The sequence below is a fragment of the Lichenostomus cassidix genome, chromosome 8, assembly GCF_008360975.1.
Source record: "Lichenostomus cassidix isolate B80296 chromosome 8, HeHo_3.0, whole genome shotgun sequence".
Classification (NCBI taxonomy): Eukaryota; Metazoa; Chordata; class Aves; order Passeriformes; family Meliphagidae; genus Lichenostomus; species Lichenostomus cassidix.
In genome coordinates, this window is record NC_139489.1 from 9307332 (window position 1) to 9320323 (window position 12992).

The following is a 12992-nucleotide window of genomic DNA, read 5'->3' on the forward strand; positions in this document are numbered from 1 at the left end:
CGCACACACAGCCCTCCATCCGCACCGGCACCGGCACCGGCACGGCCCCGCCGCGCGCATGGGGGCCGCCGCCGCGCTCGGCCCCACATAACGGGGGGTGCCCAGCCCCGCCAGCCGCCCCGCCATGCCGGCCGAGCCCCCCCGCGCCGCGCCGCCGCCGCTCCGCGCCGCCCGCCGCAAGCCGCTGCCCGAGGTGAGTGAGGGGCGAGCATCGCCCGCTCTCGCGGGGGCTGCGGGCCGGGGAGGGGAGTTCGGAGAGCGCGGAGGAGCCCGCGGCGGGCCGGGCGGGTGCGGGGACCCCCGTGTCCCTCGGCTCGGGGAACCTCCGGCACTCGCGGTCCCGCTCCGTAGCCAACTGAGCGCGGCGGCCGCGGCTATCCAGCCCCACTGCGGGTCCCCTTCCCCGGGCAGGGGCTCCCCCGTCTCCTCTCCCGGGCTGACCCGATCCTCGCCCCCTCCGCAGGGCAGGGCCGTGGGCCAGAGGACCCCGCTGTGGCTGCGGGCCCGCTTTCAGGCGCTGCTCTTCGCCCTGGGTTGCCGGATCCAGCGGCACTGCGGGAAGGTGCTCTTCGTGGGGCTGCTGGTGTTCGGGGCGCTGGCCGTGGGACTACGGGTGGCCTCCATCGAGACCGACATCGAGCACCTCTGGGTGGAAGGTAAGCGCGGCCCTGCGGGCTCGGCCGCCCGTGGGAACGGTCCCGGTCCCGCTCCCGGCCGCGGCTTTGTCCCCCACGCGCGGCGCGGAGTGCGGGGCCGGCCGGGAGGCAGGTGACAGCGCGGGAGCGGGGCGGGAAGAGGAAGATGAGGATGCCGCCGCCGGGCGTCCCGCCAGCGAGGCCGCGGAGGACGGGGCCGTGGGTGCCCACGAGCGGGGCTCCCGCCTGCGCGGCCGCTCGGGCTGCGCCTTGCGCGGGTGCGCGGTGCTGAGTTGCAGAGGGACCCCCACGCGTGTCCCGACGGGGGTCCCCGCGCGAAGGTGCGGACACGTGCGACGGGGATGATGCTGGACACCCCCTTCCCGGTGGGAAGAACCCCCGGGAACGGCCGCAGCCCCGCACCGGGGCAGAGCCGGCGCCGCGGAGCCGCCAGTCCCGGCCCGGGACCCTGGCCCGGTTGGGACGGGAGCGCGGGCAGGGTCAGGCAGGAGCAAATCCCCGTTTCCGAGTGGAAGCGGCTGATCCCCCTCCTTTGTTATTAATAACTCCAGCGTGGATTTTCTCTCCCCGATCCCTGCAGCCCCGCTTCACGGGTCTGGGATTTGCTTTTCCTGCGCCTCCCTGCGGCTTTGGGGGGCCCCGGGGGGGCAGCACCCCGAATCGCACCCCCGTCCGTGCCGCCGGGCGCGCTGGGGGGATCCCCCGGGCGGGGGTCCCCGCGGGGTGCTGTGCAGGGGCAGATGTTGCTCAGCGGAGGGGTGTCAGCCATCTTTGTGCGGGAGCGCTGCCTCCTCCCCCACGCCCCGCTCCCTGTGTGGTCCTCAGCTACTCTTGGATTTGGTTCAACAATAGAAGCAACTTTGCTCTCCCACCCCCTTTTTTTTTTTTTTTTTTTTTTCTAATTTAAAAAAAAAGAGCTCTGCGCTCCCTGGCTGCTTGCACACAGATGCATGCACGGACCCCTGCCCAGGAATGCCCGGCTCTCCCACCTGCTCCCCACTCCCCAGGGGTGTTTGTCCCCCCTCCCCAGATCTCGGCTCCATCACCCCTTTCCACTGCAACACGTAGCAGAGAAATCCAGTGATACCTCCCGGTCCAGCCAGCGTCTGAGCCGTGGCTGCTGAAGGAGGGACGTGCTCCCTCCGTGGTTCCCTCACTCCGGGTCGTGGCTCCGGCTCCATTGAATTTTTATTGTGCTTTTGGGGTAGCAAGGAGTCAGCGTTTGGTAGAACTGTGGCCAGGAAAGCGGCTGTGGTTGTTCCTGTTAAGGGGAATGGGACTTGCAGCACATCAGGGTGGAGAGCGGGATGGGGAAGGGGCCAAGCCTGGGGACGGCTGGAAGCGCCCAGAAACCCGGCTTTTCCTGTGCCCCGCCGTGCTTCCCTGCTCGCACGGGCACAGCCAGCAGCAACTGCGGCTGCTCTTGGGGGATTTCCCCCACACTGCGGTCTGGCTGTAATGTGGGTGCCGGGAGCCTCTCTCAGGAACCTTCTCTTTCTCATGGCTTCTCATCTTCTTCAGCGTGGGGAGCTGGATTTAATTTTTTTTTAATTTTTTTTTTTTTAATTTTTTTTATTTTCTGTGGTGAAACACTGCTGCCCTGGGGTGTCCTGCCCCTTCCTGGGCGATGGGTGCCCTGGGGTCTGTGCACAGCCCCTGCTCTGGATCTGTGGTGCTGGCTGAGGATGGCGTGCGATGCCAAAGGTGCTGCTCAGAGCCCCTCCTTGTCCTTCCTGGGAGGGCTCCTCCCCCGGGAGTGTGCACTTGGGGCAGACCCCTCCGTGCCTTGCTCCTGGGTGGCACAGCCCCAGCGTCCTCAGGCGTTGGCACAACCTGCGACCACCAATGACGATATGTCTGAGATGGCTTTAGTCCCACGGGGTCCCTGGCAGGCACGCATGGGTCAGAATGTGGAAGGAAGGTTTGCAGTGACACTTGAAGTCTCGTGTATCAGCTGTGGGGCTGCCTTCCTTCCCCACAATTTGTAGTTCCTTGCCTCACTGCTGGCCTCAGCTTCTGCATTTTCTGGTGAGATCAAAGCATCCCCTGTATATACCCAGCCTTGATTGCTGCACCCCATCCTGCTGGTGTGGGGATGGGTATTATCGGGGGACAGGAGGGCCTGGGCTGCCCCTGGAGAGAGTGACACAATTTCCCAGAGTCTGTGGCTGGATCCAAAACACATGAAGCTGCTTTGGGATTTTTCTCAGCCACTACTTTCTCACATTCCCACATGTGTGGCAGAGTTGGAGTGTGTGTCCTATGCAGTGAGCCTGGTACCACTGTGCCAGGCTAAAGCAGCACAGTTCTTGCTCCTTGGCTGGCAAAGGTTGTGTTCCATCAGCTTGGTTCTGAAGGTTTGGGATCCCTAGGGTGCCGGGTTCCCAAGCTCCTGCCTCCTCTGGGTCTGTGAGGAGATGTTTGTGGGAGTGGGGTTCATCCCAGCCCTGAGGCAGTGCTGTGGGGTGTCTAAGAGGCAGGGTATGTGTACAGGCAATCTCAGGCGCATCATCCTAGCCCTGTGGCTCCCAGCTCAGGGACAGGGTGATTTCAGGTTCCAGGAAGCCTCTGGCAACTGTACCCAATCACCTACCTCTGCCTAGCCAGGCTGAGGGTTGTGGGGTGGTGATGCTCCAACCCAAACCACCTCACTCAGGTGAGGTCCCAGAGCTGCCTGTAGCAGTCAGTCCCTGCTGCAGGCTGAGCTCAGCCCTCTGGGAGCTGGGATCATGGTGAGCAGGAGAGGGAAGGGAGCTGCTTCCCATGGCAGCATGGTGCTGCTGTCCCATCCCCCTTCTCCCCAAACAGAGGAATAGGGTGGGCAGCACTGCTTTGGCCCCATGACTGGGGTCAGCATTTGGGCCGTGCTGATGGTACATCCTCCTGAGCCTCGGCTGTGACTGTGGCCACTGTGGGAAAGCAGAGTCCCCTGTCCCAATTCTGGGAATGTCCTTACACCAGCGGGCTGGCTGAGGGGTTCCTGTGGTATTCTGGGGTTATGCCTGACCTGCATCCCTGTTTGGGAGATGGAAGGAGGCTGTGTCACCCCATAAATTGGACTCGACTGTGGAAATGTTCAATTAGGCTCCTCCGAAGCAATTAGCCACTTGGAGGCTTTGAAATCCCGGCTAGCAGTGAGTGTTGAGTTACCTCTAGACACCTGGCAGCTGTTCCTGGCTCTCCCAGGGCGTCTTTAGGGCCAAGGGGCTGGGGAGGCGAGCTCTGGGCAGGCAGAGCCCTGGGTGGTGAATGGGTCTGCCTGATTTATAGCGCTGAGGGCTGGTTCAAAGGAAGGCCGGGTTAATTCCTAACCGGAACAGCCGAGCGCCCCGCACAGCCATCGCGCTCTCAAAGGGCTGCCGAGTCTCCCTGGAGAAGACCCTGTCCCTTTCCTGGAGGGGTCATGGACACCCCAAATGTGCTGATGGGATGAAATAGGATGCATCTTATGGGGGTGAGGGGAATTTGCTTCCTTGTTCACAGCTTGGGGCATGAAGCTGAGACACCCCCAACCATCTTGGCAGTGGCTTTTATCCTTCCTTGACCTCTACAACAGTCCTTGGCACAGGGCATCATTTCCTCAGCACCCAGGACAGGGCTGGGATGCAGCCTGGAGCTTCCCCCCGTGGCAGGGCAAGCGGGAGAGGAGATGCCAGCTGACTCTCTTTGCAGAGAGAGGGGCATAGGGGATGGGAAAGCCACAACAGGAAGCCAAGGGCGGGGATTGAACGCCCTCACCACTGTCTGTGTGGGCCCTCTTCCCAGCCCCTGTCCCCACTGTGCTTGGTGGTTCCCGTGCAGGGGTGTGGGGCAGCAGCAGCAGGGGTGAGTGGGATGCCACAGCCATTCCTGGGTGGGCACACGGAGAGGTGGGTGGTCTCATTGCTGCCGGCGGGTGGGTTTGTGGGGTGGGATGTTTGTGCAGGGGCTGAGAAAGGAGCGGGTGAATGTGGGGGGCTGTGTAGGGCTGGTGCTGACAGGTTGGGGGGCTCTAATGGCAGTTTGTCCCTGTGTCTGGAGCAGCAAGATGCCTGCTGGGATGTGGCCGGAGCTGGCTTCACTCCTAAGGGGTGGCTTCTGGACTGCCATGTCCCTGCTCTGTCTCCAGATGGGTGTCCTGGGGGAAGAGTGTCCCCATTTCTCTTGGGGTGTGGTGATGCAGGTATTGCTTCCATGGGAAGGGAAGGGATGGGACAGCCCAGGGTCCTTGGGGATTGTCTTGCCTGGCCTGGTGGGATTTTTCCTTCAGGACATTGCTGTCCTCTCTGTGTGCAGGGTCTGGGTGTCTGTGGGGACCTTGTGCTCCCATCCTCGGGGGCTTGGAGGAGTCAGGGGCAGCTGGGGTGTTGCTGCTGTGAAATGCTGAGATCCCTGTTATCCGAAAACCTGCCTGCCTGGCTCTCCTCTCTGCTCCAAAGTCCCCTCTGGCTCTGAAAGAACCTTTCTTTATGGGAAGGGGGTGTGGGGGGGGAAGGAGGCTCACCCAGTAGCCCCCCACCTACCAGAAGATGGGGTCCAGGCAGTTCACCTTTATTTATCTTCGGGATGTGTGCGCAAAACCTCTTGCTCTTCCTTTTCCCTTCCTTGACAGCTTGGTCAGCTTTTTTGGGCTGGAAAATTTTGCTAATTAACCCAAAGAGACTGGAAGACTCTTTACAGATGGCTGTGGCTTATCTGCCCCTATCCATTTTGCTTTGCTTTTCAACTTATATATTTTTTTATTTCCTAGAAAGTGTTTTTTCTTTTTTTCTCTCTCTCTCTGTCTTTTTTTTTTTTTTTTTTAACTTGGACATATCTACGGACTTAGGGAAGGGGCTCTTTTTTTTGTGTGTTTTAAATGTTATTTGGCGGCTGGGAGGGGGCAGCGCCAGGGCCCAAGAAGAGGGTTTTATTATCTGCCTCTCCCTCGGGCCTGGAAAAGTGGTCTGAGTTCAAAAAATTCATTTCTTGCCTGAATGAAGCCAGCAATGTGGAAAAATTTCACCATTCAGAGGGGGATGAATGTATGTTTCAACCACACATTAAGTGACATTAGCAAGCAGTGGAGTGCCTAATGTGGCCATTTTTCACAGCAGCCAACAGAGGGGGTGATTAGCATAATTAGTACAGGCAGCCCTATACATATGGAAATGGCAAATGCCTAAATGCCAACACCAGTGGAAATTTATGTCAATGCTGACAGGAGTCTTAGCGGTGAATAGTTCCCAACTGAATCCCCTCTCCCCCTTTTTTTTTCCCCCCTCTCTCTTTTTCGGGGGTCGCGCTGTCCCCTCGGCGCTGGCCGGGGCGGTGCGAGCTCCCGGCTGCCCCCCCTCCCTGTGCTGGGAACCGCCGCTCCCCGATTTGGGGTAATAAAGACATTAATTTAGCTTTGCCGTTAAACAAAAGAGTTCGGCCGGGGCCGGCGGCTGGGGAGCTGGCCCCAAACGGGCCCTTTCAGCCCCTCCGCCGCTGGCTTTTTGAAGGCATCCCCGTCTTCTGCCACCCCTCTTGACTTAGTTGGGAGCCCCTTCGCTGGGGCTGGCTTTAGTTGGAGGTGCTGGGGCAGCTCCGTCCCTTCGTGCTGCTGGGGGCACCCATCTGCCACGCAGCTGCCCCCCTTCCCGGGACCAGCCGTGGGGTGAATGGGGCCGGGAGGACGTGTTTTGACAGGATGGGGCCGCCGGGCTTTTGGCGAGGCTGGCGGTAGCGGCCGGGACAGGTAAAAATGGCTCTTTCAGTGTGCCCTGGGCGAGACTTCCTCCGGAGCAGCATGGGTCCTTTCACTGCCTCCCTAATCCAGCTAATCCGCCCCACAACACTTTGAAGGTGGCCTCCGGCTTGCACGCCGCTCAGCACGGGGAAGCTGCAGCCGAGGGATGCTTGGGGCGGTGCCTCGGGACCCCCTCCCACCGGGATGTGGGATAGTGCTTGAGTTGCGGGATGGTTCTGGCAACCCTCCGAAGGCCCCGGGGCTCTGATCACCCATCCCTGCCAGCGGGATGCACTCAGTCTGCGCCGGTGTTTGCCCCCATGGGTGCCTCTTGTAGCAGTGGGGGTGCTGCAAAGGGGGTTCCCCATGGGGATGGCTTTTCCCAGGAGATCTCAGCCTGACCTTGCCTCACTCCCAGCTGTGCCTTTGTGGTGGTTCCCAACCCTAGCACTGGGATGTTGTGCTGTAGAAAGGGGGCTGCTCATCAAGTCTCTTGCTAGTGGGCCCAGCTGGAGCTAGGGTCAGGGCTGCAGCACCCCCTGTGCACCAGCCGAATCTGGGACTCAACATTTGTAGCTACATCCCTTAGCCCCATTTCACCAAGCAGGAGAAGGGCCTGATTTTTGGGGGCCAAGTGAGAATATGTACCCAGGAGTGCTCCCTCCCTGCTGTCCTGTCCCACCCAAGTCACCCAAGTGGTGACAGCACTGGCAGTGCCTGGGTACCATCTGCAATGTGGTGGCAGTGCTGTTGACCATGGCCCCTACCCACCCTGAGGAGATGTAGAGGGGTCTTTGCAGCATGTGTCTCCTGGGGAGACACCAGTGTTTCTCTGTGGCCCCCAGTACCTCCCACATCCCTCCCTCGCCTTCACCCTTGCCAGGTAGGGAGGGTTCAGTGTGGGGCTGGCAGCCTGCCCCGACCCACTGCCCTCCCTGTGCCACCCAGACACACTGCTCTGGCACACTCAGCCTGCTGCCCCCGACCCTTGGGTGCTTGGAGACAGGGTTTGTCCACCTCCTGCCCTGGGAAAGCATGGTGGGAGGTCCCCTTGCTGACATAACTGGCAGGGGGGCTGCAAGGGGGCCAGTTCTGGGCTGGGGGGCTTTGTGACTGTACTGTGGGCAGCAGGACCTGTAATGGGCTCATCTGACCCCAAAACTTCTGAGAGGAGTCTGGGACATTCTAGCTGCCCCTGGGGCATGTGGAGTGAGCTGTGATTAGACCCCCTTCCAGGACAGGGGGACAGCCCAGGGGCTGAGGCTCTGTGTTGGCTGGAGCAGCTGAGGGCACAAGTTGGTTGCACTGTGTGAGGGTGAGCTGGCTGCAGTGCCGTGGCTGTGGGTGCTGTGCCAGGAGGGTTTGGGGAGCAGTGGCAGGGGGATGGCTCAGGCAGGGTGGCCGGGAAGGGGGCAGGGAAGCTCCATCCCTGCTCTATAATTTTGTGGCGGATGCTGTAATTACGGGGAGGGCTCCCCCGGCATGGCCCGCGGATGGGAGGCAGCCGCACACAAAGCTGCCCTCACTGCCAGGGACCCTGTCCCATCCTTGGCATCCACTCTCCCTGCTTGGGCACGGCAGGAGCCTGCTCTGCACCCTGGGTGTTCGGAGTGCAAGTGGCCATGGGGACCCAATCCACCGTCCAGCCTGAACTGCTCTGAGCCTGCACCCCACAATCCCCCAGCATGAAACCCCCAGCCAGTGGTACCAAGGAGCAGTGCCCACCCCAATGAGGATGCTCCTGCAAGGCATGACTGCCTCGGGGGACTGTCCTACCCCCCAGCCCTGCTGTGGGATTTTGGGGGGATGTGGGGTCCAGGGCAGTGAAGCCAAACCCTGCCGGGGAGCAGAGCAAGCTGTTAGTAAGCAGGACCGGACGCCTGATTGGAACCAGAGAGCCCTTTGCATGAAAAAGCCAAGGGCTCCCTTTGTTAATTGGAATTTAAAAAAAAAAAAACAAAAACAAAAAACACAACAACAACAACAACAACAACAAAAGGAAGAATTTACATACAGTTCCTCATTAACGTGCTCATTGTTGGTATCGGGGTGCCCCCCCAGCCTCCTCCCCGGCCGGGGGGCTGCGTGCGGCGTGGGGCGTCTCGCCCCGCTCCCGGGCTGGCCGGCCGGCGGGCGCGCGCCCGTTTGAAGTGTCCTTGGCAGCCCTGTGTGCGCTGCCTTGTCTTTTCATGTTGCTCTTTGGTTAATTAGGGTGTTGGAATTTGAGGCTTCCTCACGGCCTTTGAAGCTTGCTGACGGCTCGCAGTGCCCTGTTCCAAATTAACACTAATTACAAGGGACGGCTTTTTATTTTCTCTCTCCTTTTTTTTTTTTCTCTCTTTAATTTTTCGGGGGGCTCCCCCCTCACCCCGTGCTTGCAGATGTGTGGCTCCTCCCGCAGCCGTGCTGGGCGGAGATGCCGGCCGGGCGTAGCAGGATGCATCCCCCTGGGAGCAGCAGCGCTGTCGGGCATCCCCTCCTCGCTGTGTCCCACCTCCCGCCCGGGTTCGGCGTGGGTGGCATGGCTGAGATCAGAGCAGCTTGGCGCACCTCCTGCCCGACCTCCCAGCCTGCTGGGAACGGGATGGGCGTCCCGCTTCTCCCCCCGTGACACCCACCCTCCCTGTGTCCTCGTCCCCTCGCCCTGGGTGCTGCTATCCCCTCTGACACACACACAAAAGCCGTGGCCATGTCCCCCCCTCCCCGTCCCTGGCACAACCTCCATCCCAACTGGCATCTGATGGACACCAGCTGCTCCCTGGCCCAGCCAGGAACAATAAAGATGCTTTGCCCTCCCCGTTCCCAAAAAGCAGGGAAAAAAAAAACCCAAAACACCAACCCATATAATAAGTCATTAAAAGGGAAGATTCTGCTCCTTATTTGCGGTCTCGCTCCGGCCTCCTCGGTGCTGGCGGGGGGCCAGGCCCGCCGGGGCCCCCGCCTCTTGCTGAGGGAGCGTCCTGGTGCAGATGAATCGTGACCTCCCCCTGCTTTCCTGGGGCTGGGCAGAAGCTGGCCTCGCCCCTGCCAGCAGCACTGCCTTGGGATGCATCCCACGCTGGGCATCCCAGTGGGTGGCACCGGGATGGGGGCTACACCCCAGATGTGCCAGGGCAGCATCCCTCCCACCCTGGGCAGGGGGCTGGGAGCAGGGCAGCCAAGTGTTGTACTTGGGAGGGGTCTCAGGATCCACTTCCCACCCTCCTCCCGGCTGGGCTGTCTCCCCTTTGCTATGCCAGGAGGGATGGGAGCCCCACATTCGAAGGGGATGGGGACGACTGTCCCTGGGATGGTGCTCAGCCACGCAAAAGATCATTCAGGGTTTGGTCCCAGCGCCAGCCACGCTGGCTGGGAGGGGATTCCTCTTCCACGCCGAGGCAGCCGCAAATGAAGTCGGCGGCTTCAGCCGGAAACTTTGGCCCTGCTATGCTCAGAGCTCTCCTGCTGCCGAAAGGGGACAGATCCCTGAGCCTTGGCTGGGAAGAGTGATGTCCCCAGCACGACCTCCCTCTCCTGTCCCCAAACCTCCCCTGAGGCAGCCTACACCTGCAGGGACTTCAGGGTGTCTGCCTCTCCCTACACTCATTCCCTGCCTGCCTTGGGGTGCTATGGAGGGGCTGGGCTTGGCTGGGGTGCCCCCAGTTTTGCTCCTATGTTGTGGGTTGGTTTTGGGCATCTGCAGCACCCACCACAGTGCACAGGTGGGAGTGGACAGGAAAGGTCCACTCTGCTTCACCAACCATCTGTCTGTGGGTTTTTTCTGCCGAAAGCAAAGCCAACAAGCTGCTCTGGGGCTGGGTACAGTGTTGGTGGGAAGGGGGATGCCTGGTCCAGTGTGTTCTGAGGTTGTCCCTGTTTGGATCCCTTGGGTGTGAGCACCCAGAGGATGCAGCAATTGGGGAACCCCACATGAGTTAAGCCCCTGTGAGTTAAGGTGTCACTATCTGATGCTGTGTGGCCTTGATTCTGCCCATCCCATTCCCTGAGCATCCTGATGGACAGGACAAATTGGTGGGATAGGGGCTCTGCCTGCCCTAACACTGACAGGGCACATTATGGTCCCCTCCATAGCGGGCAGCCGGGTGAGCCAGGAGCTGCGCTACACCAAGGAGAAGTTGGGCGAGGAGTCTGTCTACACGTCCCAGATGTTGATCCAGACCCCGAAGAGGGATGGGGATAACATCCTGACGCAGGAGGCCCTGCAGCTCCACCTCGAGGCGGCCCTGGCCGCCAGCAAGGTTCAAGTCTCACTGTACGGAAAGTGAGTCAGGCTCCAGATGGGGGACAGGGACCCCCGCCGTGCCCTGCACATCCCTCTACCCCTTGCCATGTCCCCTGTGGGATATGCCCATTCTCAGCTCCTCCTTCTGCCTTTCCAGATCGTGGGATTTGAACAAGATCTGCTACAAGTCGGGTGTCCCCATCATTGAGAATGGCATGATCGAGAGGGTAAGTGCTGGTCGTTGGTGGCTCCCCAGAGTCTCCCACAGGGTGGGTGTTGACCCACGGGATCAGTCCATCAACGAATGGCAGTGGGCAGGCTGTGATGGGGACAGGGTTTGTGAGCCCCGGGTGCTGTGAAGGCACTGCTGGCTGGATTTGGGAAAGTGCATGTTTGGGAAGCCCAGCAAGGGCGGTGGAGACTGGGGCGGTGGAGACTGATCCATCCCTGCTGACCTTTCGCATCTCCTCCTACAGATGATAGAGAAGCTGTTCCCCTGCGTGATCCTGACGCCGCTGGACTGTTTTTGGGAAGGCTCCAAGCTGCAGGGAGGCTCAGCCTATCTCCCGTGAGTGTGTGGGGGGGTCTGTCCTGGGATGTGGGGGCCCACGGAGGGAGAAGGAGCTGGGGATGCTGCCGCTAAGGGCTTGACCTCCCTTTGCAGCTTGGCTCTGCCTGCTTCAAGGTGCCTTGGTGCTGCTGCTGTTTGTCCTGCTCAGCCCCGGGGTGTTCCCACCACCATTGCTGTCCTGCTGGGTCAACACCCTGGGGGTGGGTCCCTGGCTTCCCCCGCCTGGCCTCGGTGGCACAGGTAGGGCTACACCTCTGCAGAGGGACTGTAGCCCACAGGCAGGAACTGCCTATCCCTGCCATGCCATGCTCTCCCATCGGCCAGGGATGAGAGACAGCAGGGACAGTGGCTGTGCCACGTGTAGGTGCCTGAGGCTGCTCCCCTCTGTCCCCGGCAGTGCTTTGTGGGTGCCACGATTGTGAGGGGGCACCCACACTCCTGAGCTGTGCCCAGGTGCATGGATGGCACAGAGTCCCTGGGCTGGTGATGAGTGACTCCCAGCGAGCTCCTCGTACCACGGTGGTGGGGCTGGGGACCCCGGGCTGGGCCAGGGGAGCCTCCCCCACATTCCTTCTGTTTACGCGTGTGTTTGTCCGGGAGAGCTGGGGCGGCTTGTGCATTGTCAGCAAACGCAGCCCCGTGCTTTCTCATGCTAATGCTGCTCTGAAAGCTGCCCCTTGCCAAACAGATGAAATAGTGGCCTTATTCAGGCTGCTGCGGATGGGAGGAGGGGGAAGGGGCCGCAGCATCCCCAGCCAGGACTAGGGGGCTGATTTTGCCCCCCCAAGGCCTCAGGTTCTCCCCATCCCAGCCTGGGGAACTGCCGGGAGCAGGAGCAAGTGGGGCTGGTGTGGCTGTGCCAAACGGGATGCTGGTGGCATTGCCTGCCACGGTGGGCAGCGTCCTGGGGCTGGGGTACGTGGCAGGCAGGGTGGCACTGGAGCAGCGATGGGACTCATCTCTCCTCGCAGCCGAGTGAACGGGTGCCCGGGCGGGCACCCCGGCTGAGTGCTGGCCAGCCCATGGGGACTCGTCCCCCTTTTTAACGCTGAGGGGTGAGCGGGGCGGGAGCTGGGAGAACAAAGAGCAGCAATCTATGGAAAGACAAAAGGATTTGCCCTGGCTCAGTGAAGCAAGCGAAAGCAGATAAAAGGGGCTCTCTTTGGAAGCAGCAGCAGCTCCGGTTGGTATGTGGGAATCTCGAGCGGCCGGCTCTGGCCCAGCCAGCCTTCATGAATTATTAGGCTGTGTTTCTCCCCAGAGCCCACACTTGCTCGGGGCTTTTTCTTCCCCTCTTTGGAGTGCTGGGCTGGGTTATTGGCTTTTTTGTGTGTCCTTTCTGTCTTAAAAAAGAAGCCGAGTGAGGCTGGAAGCTGGCCCCCAGCTCCCCAGGCTGGGGTGGAGGGAGCAGAGCATCTGCAGGCAATGGGAAAAGCCTTTCTCCTGGGTACCCAAGTCCCATGGGGTCCTACTGGACCTCCAAGAACCTACTCCACGCCCAGCTCCCAGCACTGTGCTGAGCCCCCAGGACTTCTGCTGAGCCCCAAACTCTCCAGCTTGGGGGGAAAATAGCAGGAAGGGCTGTAAGGGATGCCGGGAGCTATTGCCTGCCTGCTCCCCTCTATCAAGATGTTAGCCCACGGGCAGTAATCGGCCTGACTGCTCACACAAAGCGGGGCCAGGCAGCAGGGCCGGCTCCCCCCGCTTTGTCCCGGACTAACAGGATCAGGCACGCTACTTGACTCGGGGCATGGCCCGCTGCGGCGCACAGGGCACGGGGGATGCCGCGGGCGGCCCTGGGAGGGGGTAAGGGATGCACTGGGGACTGACGCTGCTCATCTGCATCCTTGC

At 61.0% G+C, this 12992-nt stretch overlaps 1 protein-coding gene across 1 annotated transcript in view; it reads left to right on the forward strand.

Annotated features, from left to right (window-relative positions):
• PTCH2 (patched 2) overlaps positions 1–12992 on the forward strand; it is a 21511-nt gene continuing 8519 nt past the window's right edge. The window contains exons 1-5 of the mRNA XM_085067752.1: positions 1–193; positions 464–656; positions 10420–10609; positions 10728–10797; positions 11047–11138. Of these exons, the coding sequence (XP_084923878.1) occupies positions 125–193; positions 464–656; positions 10420–10609; positions 10728–10797; positions 11047–11138 (614 nt within the window). The 5' untranslated portion in view covers positions 1–124. The remainder of the gene's footprint in view (positions 194–463; positions 657–10419; positions 10610–10727; positions 10798–11046; positions 11139–12992) is intronic.